Here is a 19,206-nt window from a genome sequence, read left to right on the forward strand (position 1 = left end):
ATGATTCACTAAAATGTCTCACAGGATTCAAGAAAGTGGTACATGTACAATGATCATTTTATTATAAAGGATACATATTGGGACCAGCCAAATGAAGAGACACATAGGATGAGGCCTGTGAGAATTCCAAAGGTGAGGCCTCCTGTCCCCCTGGAATCAGGGTATGTCATCTTCCTGGCACATTGGTGTGTTTACAGGAAACTTATCTCAGCTAGGGTGTACAGTGTTTTTATTGGCGTTTCATTGTGTAGGCATGATTGAACAATTGGCTACATGATTGAACCCAATCTTCAGCCCTGTCCCCTCCCCAGAGGTGGGGCTGATTCAGTGCCCCAATCCTCTATAATCACATGGTTGGTCTTTTTGGTGACCAGCCCCCATCCTGAGTCATAAACTCAGGTATGATCTGTGAGGCTCATACATAACAAAGACACTCCTGTTACCCAGGAAATTCCAAAAATTTACTTTAGAGGTTCCCTTCTAGGAACCAGGGACAAAGACCAATTTACTATTCAATAATGACAAAATTGAATTTATCCCAGGAATCCAAGGATGGTGTGTAAATTATTGCTGCATAACAATTTATCCCAAAACTTAGGGACTTGAAACAACAAAAACTTAAATTAACTTAAATGAATTTAAAAGTAGTGTACTGGATGGTTTGGGCTCAGAGTGTTTCAAGAGGTTGTAGTTAGGATGCCAGCAGGAGCTACCTTCACCTGAAAGCTCTCCTGGAGGAGAATCTACTTCCAAGATGGTGCACTCTTACAGCTGTTGGCAGGAGGCCTCTCAGTTCTTCACCCCAGAGCGAATGACCCAAGAAAGAGAGCAAGGAGAAAGCTGCATTGCCTCTTAAGACCTACTGTCAGCACATAGTTGGTCACTTTCACCTTCATCTGTTTGTCAGTCCAGCACACACTCAAAGTAATTAGGTCCCACCTCTTGAAAAAAGGAATATGAAAGAATTTGTGGACATCTTTAAAAACTAGCACATTGGGGCACCTGGGAGGCTCAGTCAGTTGAGTGTCTGACTTCGACTCCGGTCATGATCTCACAGTTCATGGGTTCAAGCCCCGCATCAGGCTCTGTGCTGACAGCCTGGAGCCTGCTTCAGATTCTGTGTCTCCTATTCTCTCTGCCCCTCCCCCGCTCATGCCTTGTCTCACTCTGTTTCTCAAAAATAAATAAATGTAAAAACAAAAATTTTTTTTAAACTAGCACAGATTATTTACTCTTTAAGAAAGCTTTTAATATGGATCATTCCTAATTAATTTATCCATTAACACATGGAAAGAGGAACACTGTGATCATATCAGTAGATGGAGAAAAAACACAATAAAATTTGACCCCATTTATGATGAAAACTCTTAGCAAACTAAGAAGAGAATGGAACTTTAATGTGATAAAGAGTATCAGTAAATTTATAATTAACGTAGGGAAAATGAATAGTCATGATATTGAGGCTTTCTATACATAATATAATGTCTTTCCATGTGTTAACATTTATTCTGTGTCCTTTAGGAGTATTTAAACATTGTCCTTACATCAGTGTTTTGTATTTGGAAGTGCAAAATGTCACAGTCCCAGGGAAGTTACCAAAATATCTACCAGCACTACCATTGGACCCAGGGTCCTACTTCTGGGATTCTGCCTTACAGATTTATTTGCTCAAACAGCAACAGCAGAAGCAGCTATTCAAGTGCTTTGCTTACTATGCTTATGCTTATTATAAGCACTGCTTATACCAGAATATGGAAACAACTTATATCATCAATCAACAGGAGAATGGATCAGTACAGCTGTAAGGTATTCATAGAATGAACACTCTATGTAACAATGACAATGAATGAAAAATTCAAAAATATTGTGGAAATCACTCACAATGTTGAGTGAAAAATAAGCAAATATAAAAATATACATATAGAATGATACAGTTTTTTATACAGCTATAGAAGATTCAAAAATAGGCAAAGCAATGCTGTGTATTGTTTGGGGTATGTATTATATACGGCAAAAGCCTACGAAGCCATGGATGTTAAATACCACATTCAGAATAGCGGTTACCTCAGAGGGAGGGGATGTGAATTCATGGTTTTTGCCCTGCTTTACTCAGCACCTAGGTAATCTTTTTTTAAAGCCGTGGTGGTAAATCCAGTGCAGTTCACTTACAGTGTTCTATTAGTTGCAGGTATATACAGTAACATCTAGGTAATTCTTAGGTTAAATCTTTGAAGTACTGTATTGAGTGGGCACAGTTCATAGACTCACAGGATTGAGATGTGGAAGACTTCATGGCATTATTTTACAAATAAGGAAACCAAGGCCCACAGAGGGAAGTGAATCGGTCAGGATCAGCTAGGCACCTAAGGCAGAATTCGAATTAACTCAGAGGCCGCCTGACCTGAAGACAGTGCTTACCTATAGTACTTTCTTTAAAATAAAAATATAAGTTGATAAGTATTTAAACTAGGTATCTCAGCTGAAAGATACTAAAAGGGGGGGGGGGGACTCCATCCCACGCCACAGAACTTCTTCAGCAAACTACTCTGAACCAGCATGTTTTAACCTGAAGCAATGTTCTGACACAGAGTAACAAAAATAAAACCTAAATGTTCGTCCGCAGGGTGAATTGCTTCCTGGATTTCCAGGTGCTTCATGTTAATAAACGGGATTTATAGTCTCGAGGGTGCTCTTTCTTAGACCCACTGGTTCACAAGGTTTAGTTTTCTGTAGTTTGTGGTTTAATACAGGGAAGAATTACGGATGATCTGATTGCAACGCCTTCTGGTTTACTCAGGGCCTTTGGTGACCTGCAGTTTACTTGTAAATATTGCCTTTGAAACTTACTTTGCTTACTGAAGTATTGCAGTCGAGCTTGGACGGTTTGCAGTTCCTTTTGTCAGACCACATTGTACGAAAGAAAGGGCTGTGTTTTCTCTTTCTCTGTGATTATTTCCACAGTTCTTTAACTTGTTATAACTATGTGGTACTGTCAGAAGTATAACCCAAGCCATTGTTTGCCTTAAGCAATATTTTAGATCCTGAGAAGTTACGTTTACTTGTACAAGACTTTCTTAAGACCTTTTAATTTATATCTCAGACTTGAGTATATGCAGTGAAAACAGTGGAAAATTTTCCCCACAGGATCTTGACACACGTCAGGGCTCAAAGTGAGTAGAAGGAAGTGGTGTGGTTTTTGTATCATTTCAGTTGTGTTGAGATAAGGAAATGGAATAGTTTATCCAGAGTACAGCCCTTTTGAGAAGGTTTCATTTGTATATGAAAGAAATTGGCATAATGTTTTCATTCTTTCTGCTATATTTGAGTCATTCCCTCAGCAAATACTGAATACCAGCTCTTCTTGGTGCTGGCCAGACACTCTTCTTGGTGCTGGCAATACAGAGTGAAAAAATAGACTAACACCCTTGCCCATATGGGGCATGCATTCTGGAGCAGGTAGCAAGCAGTAAGCGAGATAATTCGTAAAATGTATATCAAATTATCGGGTGACGAGTGCTGAAGAGAAAAAACAGATATAAATCTGGGAAGGAGGATATGAGTGCCAGGGGTGAACACCAACACTGTCAATAAGAACGAGATATTTGAGTAAATCCTTGGAAGAGGTAAGGTATCAACTCATACAGATGTCTGGGGGTGGGGGGAACGCTCTGGGTGGAGGGACCCATGGACATCAAGGTGTCCTGCAGCAGGGCCAGGCCTGGCATGTCCTGGGACGGGGGGGGGGGGGGGGGTGCGCAGTGCAGTTGGGAGTGGAGGAGCTGGGGTCCTGTGGGCCATTGGAGACATCAGCCCATACTGTGCATGAACAGGGGAGTGATGTGACCTAACATGCTTCCTATCACCACTCTGCTGTGTTGACAATATACTGTAGGTGGACAAGGGTTCAAGCAGGGAGACCAGTTAGGAGGCTGTCTCAGTAATCCAGGTAAACAGTGTTGGTGGCCTGGACTAGAGAGAGGTAGTGAGAAGCGCATGTGTTTTGGGTATATTTTGAAGGTAGAACGAGCAGGATTTGCTGACAGGATATGGAATATGAGAAAGAAGGAAAGAGTGGTGAAGAATGAGTCCCAAGATTTTAGGCCTGGGAAACTTGGAAAGTAGAGAGGCTGTTAGCCGACATGGGAAAGACTGAGGGACTAGCAGATTTGGGGAGTAAGAGTTTCTCTTTATGTAGCTGCTGGTCACGTTTTTAAGTAAATTTGTATACTGCTTGAGCTATCTTTAAAGTAACTCTTTCTCACACCAGTCTCTGTTGTTGTTTAGTTTATTCAGAATTACTGTTTTTATGCTAACCCAGAATATTCAAGTGTGCCTTTCCCTTAAGCCTTCCTATCAACTAGAATGTTTTTGGTTGTAACGGAAAAACTGACTCTCTCTGACCTAAAAAAATAAAGGGAATTTATTGACTGTAAACTGACAAGTGCCTGAGTAATTCAGGCTTCAGGCAAGGTTGCTGCTCACTGACCACTCTAAGGACCTGGCTTCTTTTAGCGTCCTGGCTCTGCCTTCTGGTTCCCCTCCGAGTCCCAGCATAGCTGCCAAAAAGCCTCTTGGGCTGCTGTTTTCTTATGCATGTTCAGTCTGAAAGAGTGACTGTGCCTCTGCAGGCACAGCCACAGTCCTGAGTCCTAGTATTAGACGAGCTCTCCTTGTAGCGTGGGGGGATAGAATATGCCAAGTGGCCGAGCCTGGGACGCCTGTACTCCTGAGCTTCAGGGGAACCTGTGTGCTCTGAATTTTTTTTAAAAAAATTTGTTAAGTAGAGAATAAAGTGGAGAAGAAATTTCGGTTGATTTTTCAATTGTTTTTACATTGTGTAAGCACTGTGGTTAATACAGCAAGACGATGATTTTTTTTTAAAGTGGTCAAGTGAGAAGAAAAAACAGAGTAAAAGTAAAATTGCATTCAGAGGTTAGTTTGATCAAGATAATTTTTCTTCTTAGAGGTCTAATGCTGTTGCTTCTTGAACATCTAGAACCGCAGAGGAGCCTTCAGATAATAATGAAAAATGATAGGTCATTTAGTCAAGAATCCATATTTCTCAACAAGGGGAGGACTATGGACATTGGGTTGAACTGATTCTTTAAGGGATCGTCCCTGCACATTGAATTGCATTTTCTATTTTGGTCCCTTGTCACCAACCAAAAAGTCACTTGCATATTTCCAGATCTTCTTAGGAAGGGACACATTTGCAGAAACTCGTGACTGTTTTTGAAAGGGTGTTGTTTCATACTGAGGGCATGATTTGGTTTCCTGAGTGAAATATAGACGGGGGCTTTTGGTTGTTATTTTTGAAGTTCTGCTTGATTTTTTCTTTCCTTGTTTTGGAAGTTGGTTATATTCCACTTAAAGATTGATTTAGGGGCACCTGGTGGTTCAGTCGGTTAAGCATCTGAGTCTTGATTTCAGCTAAAGTCAAGAACTCACGGTTCATGGGTTGGAGCCCCACAATGGGCTCTGCACTGACAGCATGGAGCCTGCTTGGGATTCTCTTCCTCCTTATCTCTCTGCTGCTCCCCCAGCTTTTGTGCTCGCTCTCTCTTTCTCTCTCTCTCTCAAAATAAATATTTTTTTACAAAAGATTGATTTAGCATTTGAATTAATTTTTTGGCCAGAGGGATTGATTGAGTTAACTCAGGAAAGTCTTTGATTACATGTAGTGTTGCTTAAGGAAAAGAAAAATCTGTTTTGATACCAAAATTTTGGTATTCTTCAAGCATTTTGATTTGGGGTCACATAGGTTAGAATAGAAAGCCTAGCCAATCCTGAACAAATATGTAACTTCGATGGGTTATAATTATTTGTGGGAGAAAAATTGAAATGTAATGAGTCTAGAAGAATTCATTCCTAGGGTCAAAATATCTTCAATCTCTTTGAATATATATTAAAACACACTTTATAGCACTTAGGAAATATTAGCTATGTTGTTGGTTCCTCTTTGATGAAGTGAATACATAGAAAATATGTGTGTAGTGCGTGTATAGTCAGTTACTCTCTGAGATATGTCTTCTGGAAGTATTTGTATCGATCAAGGCCCAGTCAGGAGCCCTGAAACCATACTGGCTGTTTTCACAGGAAGAATTTGGTATAGGGAATTGACTACCCAGGTATTAGAGAATTGAAAAAAGCTAAAGGAACACTGGGATTAAGCAGAAATGGTCATTGTGGGAAGCAGATACCACCCCTAGGAGACTGAGGTTTCAGAACCTAGAGGAGAAAGTGTGTCCCTGTGGAGGCAGCTAAGAGCCCGGCTGCTGCTGGCACCTCAGGAGCTCAGAGCATAGGTCTTGAGGAGCTGGCACTCAGATCTTGGAGTGCAGGCACCAGTGAGTCTGAATGGGGGCCCTGGGGCTGGTTCTGGGAGTGTGGAAGGAAGCTGAAACCTGGAACCTACTTCTGCCGCCTGTGTGGAGGGTGTGAATCAAGTAGATGGTGGGAACAGCGAAGTTGGGAAGAAGGAAGTCCCTTCTCCCTCTTCCAGCTTTCTCTGTTCCCCTGGTTCCCTTGTCGGCTGAGCCTGTCAGGGAGCCAGCTGGTGAAAGACCCAGCTCAGTATCACAGAGCTGAGTACTGAGATTTTTTTTTTTCTTTCTGAAAAGCAGTGGTGTGTAATAAGAGGCATACTGGTTTCTCTTTTTTTCTCATTACCTACCAGCTCCTGACTTTGCAGTAACAAGTGGAATTTGGGCTTTGTCAGCAGCAGACTTGCCTCTTACTGTTTGTGTGCACTTGGGCAAGTTTCTTAACTTTGCTGAGCTTCACCTTTTCCTTGTAGAGTTGTGAAGATGAAATAAAATTTCACGTGGCTCAATAAAAAATAACTTCCTGTTCGTACTTACTCATGTACCAACTGGATGAAACACAGCCTTTGGGGTTCGAAGACCCAGGTTTTAGTTGTTCCTTCAAGTTGCCAGCTATTTGAAATTCAGCAAGTTGCTTTAGCTCTCTGAGCCTGTCTTTTCTCTGTCAAAGTAGGAATAATTTTACTCACTGTTAGGGTCATACAGATGGTATAATGCAGGTAAAACTAATTTGCAAATTATAAAGATGATGATATGGTAACATAAAGTTACCATTAAATAGTATTTGAGTTTCTCTCATTTAATCTGCACAGAAGACCTAGATCTGTCTCATGCGAGACCCTGAACTCTTCACTGCCACATTATACTGATTTTGTCCGTGTAAAAATACTGTGCGGAAAATGCAGACAGTATTGCTCACCATTACCTCTAATGCACCTGCAGGGTGACCAAATGCTGTCCCTCCCGGGCATCTCTGTAACCACTAATTCACTTCGGGTTTTGTTTTGTTTTGTTTTGTTTTGTTTTGTTTTGTTTTGTTTGTCATTTGTGTTTATTCCAGAGGAGAGACAGAACAACACCCAGACCATTTCAATTAACAGCTGGCAGTAAGAATGTCTTCTGAGTGCGGATGTGCCAAAGATTGGTGTATAGCATGATCTAGTTCTAATTATTTGTGAGCTTTTTCATTTAATAAAATGAAACCAACAGAAAAACTAGAGTCATTAAGTTAGGGGATTTGTAGTATAAAGTTGAATGGTTGAAAACAGAGTATCTCCTGTTTTGGAAAATACTTCATAAACCAAGAAGCATTTATTGTGCATCTACTGTAGAGGCCCTGGTGAGGGTGTAAGGCATATAAATGCATCACCAATGTATAATACCATCCTAGTTTGAATTGCCTTTCTGTTCCTGGAAGAATTCATACTTGTGTTGGGGAGAATGGTCTGTTGGCACAGAAGGAAAGTGAAAGGTTTTGAATAAAGAGGAGATGATTAAGCAGGAATACAAAGGTTAAAAGTGTTAAATTTGCTTTGAATAAGTAATTGAGCTTTGGGGAAAAGTTAAGTCTAGTTAGGAAGTAATTTCAGTGGCGATGATGAAATTAGTGACCTCAAGGTGTTGGAAGACATGGCAGTTAGAAATGTCTTTGTAAAGTGGAACTTCTCTATCCCGACTGTAGCTTGGAATTTAGTAAGACTTTCCAAAAGACCTTATTATGAATGTCTCACTCATCACAAATTCTCACAGCATAGCCTCCAAGGCAGGCTTTTTGGTGAGATTCCTGTGTATTACCACAGATACACTTACATAACTATTTATTTAAGCATGTTATTTTCTTAAGGGTTTATGTTTAGATTTGGGTGAGATTGTTTTTTACACTCATATAAAAATAACCTTGAATGGTGATACTACGGTTGCATGTGTATATATTAGCTTAGGGATTGTTGGGGGTAGAGGTTAGAAATGGGGAAGGAATGGATGGGTTGCTCGTTAAGAGAAAAGACAATATTCTTATGCTAATCCAAGCTCTGGATAAGGAGCACAGCAGCCATGCAAACAATGGCTGTGGAGCCAGAAAGTCTGCAGTGAGTCTAGTCCTTCTCAGAAAGCTTGTCAGACCAGGCGCCTGGAGCTGCCTTAGGGGGAGGGACCCCTGGAAGGGGGAGTTTTCTCCTCACTACTTTATGGAATTGGCAGCTGGCCAGCTTGTTGAAAATTCCCAAACCTCACTACTAGAAAGTAAAAATTAAGGGTGGGGGGCTTAACGGGAAGAGGAAAGAATGACTTTAGTCTGTTTTTTCAGCTGACTTCAGCCTTTTCCTGTTTTGTTTTGTCTTTTTTTTTTAATTCTGATTGAACTGTTGGTTCTTCCTGTTTGCAAAGCTTTATAACTTTTTATTTAAAAAGAAATTATTTATATTTTATTGAATAATTTGCCTTAGTTTTATTTTCCTGAAGAAGAAACGGCACCAGTCTGTGTGTATAGCAAAGGAGAGTAAATGTATCTAGATGCCTATTTGGACTAAATATTTTAAGATAACTGTTAAACACCAGCATCATTTAAAAATTTTGATCATGTCACATTTCAAATATCTGCATTTCCTTATATCCTTAGCTTGGCAAGATTAGATATTTTAAATTTTAATATAAAAATTCCAGCAAATTGTTCTAGGAATTTAAAAAATGTATTATTTTCAGATGTTCGAATTATAAAATACCCTGTTTCAAGAATGGTTGCAAACTATGGTTACTGTTATATCGTGATTACAGAAACAGTTAATATGGTGGGACAAATAAAGGGAAGGTCATCAGTATTTATATTATGAATAATAGTAATTACAACAATAAAACAGACATTTGTTATTTATCAAATGGTTAATACTGAGACACGTTGCTAACTTGTTTGGGTTAGTAATATCATTCCCATTTTGTGGCTAAGGAAAAGAGCACGTGTTTAGCAGTATATAGAGTAGAACCAGGGACTGTTTTCTCCCCACGAAAATGAACCTTACTTGTTGAGATAATTTTAAAACAAAGAACATACTTTTGATTACTCCTTTGAAAGAAAGATGGATGTTACTTACATTAACCAGTTCTTTGGGCATTGTAACTATCTTATACTTTCGTTGTTATGCTCTGATTTGACTATGCTTTCCGGATTTTTCTGCTTTTTGTTTGGCTGCACAATAACTTACAGTGATTAGGCTTTTTATTATTTCAGCAAATTTCTCATAATGATTGTGTTATATAGCAGTGAGTGTTTTCTGTTGCTGCTCAACAAATTACGCCAAAACCTAGCAGCTTCAAACAACCATTTATCATCTCCTACATTTTCTGAGGGTCTGGAATCCACCAGGGGCTTAGCCGGCTGGGTCTAGTGTAGGGTCTCATGAATTGTACCTGTGAAGCTGCCAGGTCCACGTGCAAGGTAGCTCACTCACATGCTGTCAGCAGGAGGCCTTGGCTCCTTGCTGCGGGGCCTTCTCTGTAAGGCTGCTTGAGTTGAGTGTCCTTATGACATGGCAGCTAGCTTCCCTCAAAGTGGGTGTTTTAAGAAAGAACAAGGAGGAATCTGAAATGCCTTTTATGATCCAGCCTCAGAAGTCATACCCTGTTGTTTCCATCTCATTTTATTTGTTAACAGTGACTCATTAAGACCAGTGGGAATTCTAGGCATGGAATTAGGCTCCACCTATTGAAGGTACTGTCAGAGCATTTGTAGACTTATTTTAGATCACCACAATGGTTTTTTGGTAGATTTTTTTTTTTTGACCTGTGAAAACATACTACTTGTGAATAGTAGTTTATATTCCAGCTGTGCTAATCTACATTATGTTAATATTGCACAGGATAGATCCTGGACCATGAACTTATTTTATCACTGAATGACAAATAAATGTATATGGTTTTAATGCTTTTATTTATTTATTTATTTATTTATTTATTATTTATTTATTTATTTTAATGTATATTTATTTTTGAGACAGAGAGAGACAGAATATGAGCAGGGGAGGGGCAGAGAGAGAGGGAGACACAGAATCCAAAGCAGGCCCTAGGCTCTGAGCTGTCAGTACAGAGCCGACGCAGGGCTCAAACCCATGAATCTTGAGATCATGACCAGAGCCAAAGTCGGACACTGAACCGACTGAGCCACCCAGGCGCCCCTGTGGTTTTAATGCATTTATTAATCCAGTTTTTAAACAAACATTGGTGTTCTGGGACCCTCTTCTCTTTTCATTCTTAGAAGGCCATCTCATACAGAGCCATAGCTTCAAATACCTCTGTGCTATTGACATAATAGATTTATATCTTCAATACCAAGTGTGTCCTTTAAGCTTCAGGACCAGGTGCCCATTAGACATTTCCCTTTGGGTAATCCCCAATGTCTAAAATTGAACCCTTGATCTCTTCCCCTCATTCCTTTCAAAATCCACTTGTCCTCATCTCAGTAATTGCTCATGCCGGAAATGTAGAGATCTTCTTTGACCCCTCACTCTCCCTTATCCCCACATCTAATTCATTACTAAGCCCTTCCAAGTCTGTTGGTGAAGTATCTACCCACTGTACCACCACCACCCAAATCTTAACCACCATTGTCTTTCTCCTGACTACTACACTGTCCTTACTGTTCTGTTAGCTTCTGCTTTTGTCCCCTCCAGTTCATTACATAGAAACCAGGTAGTTGCCTTCCCATCCCACTTGGATTTAAAGCCCAAATCCTTCATCTGCCCTTGCCTGATCTGGTCCTTGTCTCTCTTGTTTCTTCAGACCCCCATGCTACCAACTATCCCTTATTTTCACCATTTCAGAAATATCATTGTTCCATTGCTCCTTTCTGCCTCAAGATCTTTGCACAGGCTCTTCCTTATGCCTAGAATTCACCCCCATTTCTTTATCTGGCTTTTATTCTCTAGATCTCACCTTGAATGTCACTTTTGAGCATGGCTTCCCTTAGTCTCTCCAGATGAGAATAAGTCCCTGCCCCATTCCTCTCTAGGTCCTGGCACTTTTCTTTCCTCACACTTACCACAAGTTATGATTACATATGCTTTGTACTGTCTTGTTCAGTGCCTGTCTTCATTGTCTTGTTTAATGACTATGAACTCCATGAAGGCTGGGTCCATTTTGCCCTCATCAGTATATTCTCAGTGTCTAATACAGAATCATGTATGTAATAGGTACTTAATAAATATTTAGGAAATAAGTTAATAGTCAGTGACAAGAACACCATTCCTGTGAGACTTCAGAGTTAGAAGGAACCCGATGAATCACTTACTTGGTGTAGTCTCCTTTCCAGCTTGTCTGTCCTTGACAGGGGTGCATTCACACTTTGTTCCTTTGATATTCTGTGAGCAAAGACCACCCCCCCCACCCCCACCTTCTTTGAGTTGTATCTCAAGTGTAGTTATTTCCCTATCCTTTGCATTCCTGTCATTCTTCTCTAAAGTGTTGAAGGGGCCTGATCAGGTGGAATAAAGTAAGGTGGTGACCCTCTTTGATTACAGCAGTGTGCTTCTAGCCCTGCTTGATAATATTGCCTTTATGTCTTAGCAGTTGTCATAAGTGCTGATGCATATTGAGCTGGTAGTCAGCTAAAACCCATTATTTTACTTTTAAAGATTAAGGCTTCCGATTGTTGGATTACAGCTGAGGCAGTTGAAGCCATTTTACCTTTAGCCTTCCCTTGGCTGTTGGCTGTTCTCCATACAAGTTATTGCAGGGTTTTAGGCTATCAGAATTTCTTGAAGTTGGGAGTGGCATAGATCATACCTGTTACGTCCTGTGCCATGTATAAACCTGTATGAGGGGAGGAAACTTATTGAGCACCTCTTCCATACCAGGCTTCATGATGTATAATTTACGTTGTATAATGCACATAAAATATCCAGCAGGGCAGTCTAGGGTAGTAGGTAACACATGGACTCTGGAATCAGATCTCCTTGATTAGAATTGGAGCCCTGCCACTTACCAATTGTATGATCTTTGATAAATTTCTTAAACTCTGCTTGCCTCAGTTTCCTCAGCTGTGAAATTAAAATAATACTTGCACCTACCTGATAAGGTGGTTGTGATGATTTGATAAATTAATATTAGTATATTCAAAGCATTTATAATGGTACTGGTACATAATTAGAGGTGACTGTGTGTTAGCTATTACCTCATTTAGTTCTTAAAATAATTATGAGTTAATAATGTAATTTTAGTTTTACAGATAAAGAAACTCACCCAGAGAGGTTAGGTTACTTATTTTCGGCAGATCAGGATCCGAACTTGTGCCCACAGATAACAGTCACAGGTCTCATATTTATTTTCTATATTTGAAATCACACATAATCCCCTGCCTATGAAAGGGACTGAAAGTGGCAGGTGCTTAGAGCCTCACCGGCTGCTTTGCAAGGTGCCTTGGTTGTCCCTATAGTGAGGCTAGACCACATACTATCTTTAAATAAATTGATGAGGAAAAATAGTAGCACTGAAATATGGAACCAGTCACAGCAGTCAGTGTCCTGTCCAAGACTGTGAGCTCCTTGAAGCAGAGATGGTCGTATTCGTATTTGTATTCTAGTACCTTGCACTTGTCATATGCACTCAGAAAGTGCTGTTGGTGGGTGGGTAGGTGAGGGAGTGAGTGAATAAGTGAGTGAAAATATGGAGGCAGGAGAGCTAGTGCGAGAGGCAGAAGTGATGTCAGGGCTTTTGGCCTGGGTGACTGAAGAGATGGCGCCACCCTCTGTGATAACAAGTGGAGGAGGAGGAGGCAGGCCTAGAGGGTTGGAAGCAAAGTTAATACATTTGATTTAGACGCGTGGTGTGTAATCCTAGCAGAGACACTTAATAGGCAAATGGAAGTATGGAGAGAGATCACGGTTGGAGTTACACTGCAAACGTCTTTTGACTTTGAAACCTGAAACAAGCATCCCTAGAATCACAATTGTATAATTTCAAGAAGGGAGTTTTCCCAAGAAATGCAATTAAGTCACAGTGTAGATGTTGTTCTGTAATTATTTTACACTTTACACCCTACACTCTCAGCACTTCTGAAGATGGGAAGCAGTTTAATTTCATAGTAGAGAAGTGAGAAATGGCAGAGATTTTGGAAGTAAGCCATATGTAAAATACACAATATAATTGACACTCTGTAAACCTTACTTCCTCAATCCTGTCAGTGTCTTTGGAGAGCCAATTAAAGTGGAAAATTCTTAGGTTGATAAAATAGAAAGTTCAGGTTATTTGTGGTAGAAATCACGCCAGGAGTAATTGCATCATAAATAAAATATTTTTCATTCAGGAATAGTTTAGGCTGAAATCAGTAAAATCAAATTGCTGGAACCAATAGGATGGGAGGAAAAACAGAATTATATTCATCTATAAACAAACTAGTGTGGCTTTTTTTGTTACCTATTTAACTATTTTATAATAACCAAACCTTAACTGGGGAGGTTATGTTTCACATCATCCATCCTAAAAACTCAATTTTATACTAGTGAAGTCAGATTTGCAATATTTTAGGAAAATAATTTTAAGATATATTTCTGTTTTAATGATGACACACACTGCATATTTTAATATGTATGATTATCTTGGTAGGCTTTTTTTCTATAGAATGAATTATTATAAAGATTTGAGGTGTTTTTGTCACATCTACTAGGATTTGAAAGATTATGATGAATAGCTTCGTGTTTTAAAGTTTTTATTTATTTTTATTTGAGAGAGAGAGAGAGAGAGGGAGGGAGGGGGAGGGAGAGGGAGAGGGAAGGAGCATGTGTGCACAAGCACTTGTGCACAAGCCCACAAGCCGGGTAGGGGCGGGGGGGGGGGGGGGGGACAGGATCTGAAGCGGGCTCTGCATGCACAGCAGAGAGCCCGATGTGTGGTGCTCAAACTCACGAACTGAACTGTGAGATCATGACTTAAGCCAAAGGCAGATGCTTAACCGACTAAGCCACCCCGGTGCCCCAATAGCTTCGTATTTTAAAGTTAAATTTTCCTGCTTTATTCTTAGTATATTTAGAAATGTTCTTGTTAGTAGTAAAACAATTACTTTAGAGCAGCCAGAAAAGACTATTGGGATTATTTAGTGTATTTATTTTACCTGTGGTTAATCTAAGATCAGGAATGGTGGCAACCTATTACTGAATTATTTTAAGTTTCTGAACTACAGTGCCTTTTTACTGTTGTTGTTGTAAATAAAGATAGCTTTAATCTTTAAAAATGTATTTCATCATTTAAAGGTATGTTTGAGCATTTGTTTTTCTTAGTTTTGAAACTTTCCAGAATTCAGTTATATTCATTACCTTTTTTTAATTTTTATCTTTCAGGAGTCAAGAGAAAGCAGTGGAAGTTGGAGTCATTGTCAAGTGATTGAGACCTTTTACAAGAAAATCTCTTTGAATAAGAGTAATTAAAATTAGCGACATAACAAGACCAGTTATTAGAGGTCACAGTATACAGGAAACATTAAAACTGAACAATGACTCAGCTGTATATTTACATCAGATTATTGGGAGCCTATCTGTTCATCACTTCTTATGTTCAAGGTAAATCAGTGTTTTTTAAAGTAATCTTATATTTTTTAGTAATTTATTTCTATATTTGAAACACTCATTCTTGCAATTGATCTTTCAACTGATGTCCCTTTTTGAACAGTTAGGCTAATATGCCAGCATAGCTTTCAAATAAAGAGGCAAAGAGTGAGGCACAGAACAAATACATGCCAGGTAATTTTGAACTTGACTGTGATAGAAACATTTTCAAGTATTTGTAAAATCTTAGCTTCTCAGAACCTATTCTCTTATCCGTAACATAGGTATTATGATGTGCAATATTAAGTCTTGTGAGGATTAAATGAGATAAAGTATAAAATAAAGTATCTGACCTAGTAAGACTAAGACACAGGTAGTAGAAACTGAATACTTAATTTTTCAAATTCCTGTCCTCTTTAAAATACAATAAGGGATAAATGTAAATAATTAAAAAAATCATTTTGTCATTAAAAATCTTCAGAATGGTAAGTTGCACTTGCGTGTGCTAATACTAAAATTTTTTCATAGAATACTCAAAGTTTTACTTACTAACAACATTGTAATTTTGTGTTCACTGCTTGTAACTCCCAAACAGGAAATTATTGTCATGACTCTGCAGGTCATATGGGCTATATTTGCACGTGGGCTTTTTCCTGTATGGTTTAATTAGGACATTATTCCATACTGAAGAGATAGTACTACTTTGCAAAAGGATTTTAGAGTAAAGTTATTAGGCATCTTCATTTAAGTTTATGTCTTCACAGATCGTTTTTTCATAATGTTTCTTCATTCACAGCAACAAAGGTTAATATCTACCAACAAGAGATACTATTAAGAGCACAATTTTTTTTTAACATTTTCGTTTTAAAGAGTGAACATAATAATAAAATCTAGAGCTTCTCCATATTTTGTCATAGGTGTAATTAATATCTTTATTATTTTCTTGCTCAGAACACAGCCCACTTCCAAAAGCCACTTTTTTGTGTGTGAAATACCAAATTATTTAATAAAACACCTTTATTTTAACAGCTCTTGTTGTATGTCTTGTTGATCAGCATTAACCAAAGTGTCATAGTTTTGAAGATGAGTTAAATTAATAATAACATTTCCTACCTTACCCCCAGGTAATCAGTATTTGATGTTAAATTTTCTAAAAATCTATATAGATCACACAGGCAATATGATACAAAAGTCTTTCCCTACCCTAATTCAAGTTGCTCTATAATAAACTTTCGATAGATGAAATAAATTGATATTTAGTTATCAGGCATAAATTAAAAAATCTCAATAGGAATTATATTTCTGTGATGAAGAGCAAAATTTGTTACATTTCCTTTCAAAAAGATTAGTTTGATAGTTGGTTCCAGTGATAAGATAAAGGGATGCCTGGGTGGCTCGGTCATTTAAGCATGGGGCTCTTGATTTCAGCTCAGGTCTCCATCTCACGGTTTGTGAAATCAAGCCTTGTGTTGGGCTCTGTGCTGACAGTGCGGAGCCTGCTTGGGATTCTCTGTCTCCCTCTCACTATCCTTCTTTCTCTGTCTCAAAATGAATAAATAAACATTAAAAAAAATGTTCAATAAATTTCAGTATAAAAAAATGATAAGATAAAAATATTTAGTCTTGGGGCGCCTGGTGGTGCAGTTGGTTAAGAGTCGGACTTCAGCTCAGGTAGTGATCTCGTGGTTCGTAAGTCCAAGCCCCGCATCGACAGCATGACAGCATCTCTGCTCCTCCCCGACTCACATTTTTTCTCTCTCTCTCAAAAATAAACATAAAAAAACTTTAGTCTTAAAAGAACTAAACCAACATAGAAGAAAATGTTATTTCTTAGAGGATTATTTCTAATGCTATTTCTAAGAAGGATTGCAGAGTGGTTATTAGTGGAAATTACTTTTGACTTGGGCATCAGTTGTGTTTTAGGAAAGTAAATTTCTCCATATGTTGGTTTTCTTGTTATAAAATAGAACCAATAACACATATCCTAGATGTAAACAGGAATTTTTTGAACATTAAATGTTATGATTAAGATTAAAGTGCTTTACATTGTGATTGTTACTCAAGTTGGAACAGAAGAATGAGTCACTTGATATTAACATCTAATAGCTATTTAGTCCTTGTTTTTGGCTTGGTCACACATTTTAGAAATGGATTTTAGCTTTAAGTAACTGATTACTCCACAAACAGTGACTTGAACAAATAATTTTTGATGTAGATGGTAGGTATTTCCTGGTGTTCATTCAGTAGTTCAGTGGTGTCAAGTTTGACATCTATAATTTTCTTGGCTTCTCCTTAATGGTTACAAAATGGCTTCTGTACCTACACTGGAGGAAGGAAAAATGGGGAAAGGTTCAGCGCTGACCTCAACTGGACATTACTTCAGGAAAGCAAACTGTCCCCAGAAACTAACCTTCTGCTGGCAGATTTTATCTTGTTTTGTTGGATAAACTGAGACAGTTGCTAAGGCTACTAGAAAACTGAGAGACAGGACTGACTGTCATAGTCAGCTCAGATTCATCTCAGTCCATTGCCTCCCAAGACCAGAGTTTGGTCAGCTGAGAAGACAGGGAAAATAGATATCCTTTGGACAACTAAAAGAGTCTGGGACAGATTTTATCTCTTCTGTCATTTAAGATGTTTTCAGTCTTAGGTTACAAACAAAACAATTCAAAATAGCTTAAACAATAAGGAAAATGTTGTATCACAAAACGAGAAGTCTGAAGGTAGGGCAACTTCGGTAAGTTAATTCTGTGGCTCATCACATTCTCTCTCTATTTCAACAGTGTTGTACTCCACCTATTAATTTAGTCCTGCGTTAACTTCATGGCCACAGGTGGCTACTGTGGAGCCAGATGTCACATGCAGATGTGGCAAATTTGGGTTGACAACATTAAGTAGAAGAGGAGTGGATGTCTCTCTTGGCTCTTTTTTTGTTGTTGTTGAAGTTTATTTATTTATTTTGAGAGAGAGCAAGCGAGCGTGAGCAGGGAAGGAGCAAAAAGAGAGAAAGAGAGAATCCCAAGCAGACTCCACACTGTCAGTGCACAGTACAATGCGGGGCTTGATCTCATGAACCGTGAGATCATGACCTGAGCCGAAATCAAGAGTTGGACACTTAACCAACTGAGCCACCCAGGCACCCTCCTCGTGGCTCTTTTTAATTGGTAAAGAAATCTTTCCTCAGACACCTCTCCCCTTCCCCTCCCTTCCCCTCCCCAGCAGACTTCCTTCTAACCTTATTGGCCAGAATTAATTTATGCTTTTGTATAAACAGTGGCAAGGGGAGGGGAACTGAAATTGTTGGATTAGACAAAATAATTGTCTCTACTGAGGGTAGGTCTGTGCTTCTCTGAATCACAGGAGGAGGAGCCAATACTTAAAAAGGGGTGTGGGGTGTGTGTGTGTGTGTGTGTGTGTGTGTGTGTGTGTGTGTGTGTTGCCAGCAAGGTAGAGGGGAGAAAACAACTAACGGCATCTGTTGCAGGGTACCACATTTGTCTACCTAACATCATACATACCCTTCTTACATGCATCTACTAAAAGTGCTGGTGTTGGTAGAAATACTCAATTCGTGCTCAGAGGGGTATATACATATAACCCAGAGGTTTATCCACATGTTGCACTCAGCCACTCATATAGTGTGTATGTAGTATATAGCCTTGTCCATCAGATTCATATATGCCTCTTCACGGTCCAGCAGTGTGTGGCTAAGGGAGAAATTGTCGGTGCCCAACACACCCAGTATTTAGTGATGAAGAAGAAATAGGATGAGTGCTGTATAAACTCCCATTCAGAAGGACGACTTGAAAGCAGCCTTCAGTACTCATGCGCCGTAGCACATAGATTAAGGAGAACTGTTACTGATTACTTCATACATGCAATGCATTGATGTCCCATTGGTCTCTGCAGCCCTCCTGCCTTTTGCTTTCTAATTATTCCTATTCTAGACATTCTGCTTTAAGGACAGGGAAGGAGTTTCTGTGCTTTGTACAAAGGAAACCCATAGATTACTGGGAAAGTGAGAAAAATTATTTAGCCGGGAATAAAAATGCAGTAAAATCAGGGGCGCCTGGGTGGCTAACTTGGTTAACTGTCTGAATTCGACTCAGGTCATAATCTTGCCTTTCATGGGTTCAAGCCCTGCATCGGGCTCTGTGCTAACAGCTCAAAGCCTGAAGCCTGCTTCAAATTCTGTGTCTGCCTCTCTCTCTGCCCCTCCCCTACTCATGCTCTGTCTCTTTCTCTCACAAAATGAATAAACATTTAAAAAAATGTAGTAAAATCATTGATGCCAAAAATTACCATTAATGACAAAGGAACATGGTGTAAATGTGCCTATAGGTAGTTACTTGTATCTT

At 39.1% G+C, this 19,206-nt stretch overlaps 1 protein-coding gene across 5 annotated transcripts in view; it reads left to right on the plus strand.

Moving 5' to 3' along the window:
• BMPR1A (bone morphogenetic protein receptor type 1A) overlaps nucleotides 1-19,206 on the plus strand; it is a 137,381-nt gene that overhangs the window by 90,468 nt on the left and 27,707 nt on the right. For all 5 annotated transcript variants that reach the window (XM_042961284.1, XM_042961287.1, XM_042961283.1 and 2 more), the window contains one exon: nucleotides 14,645-14,863. In XM_042961284.1, the coding sequence (XP_042817218.1) occupies nucleotides 14,797-14,863 (67 nt within the window). In that variant the 5' untranslated portion in view covers nucleotides 14,645-14,796. The remainder of the gene's footprint in view (nucleotides 1-14,644; nucleotides 14,864-19,206) is intronic.

Source organism: Panthera tigris, chromosome D2 (assembly GCF_018350195.1).
Source record: "Panthera tigris isolate Pti1 chromosome D2, P.tigris_Pti1_mat1.1, whole genome shotgun sequence".
In the NCBI taxonomy this organism is placed as follows: Eukaryota; Metazoa; Chordata; class Mammalia; order Carnivora; family Felidae; genus Panthera; species Panthera tigris.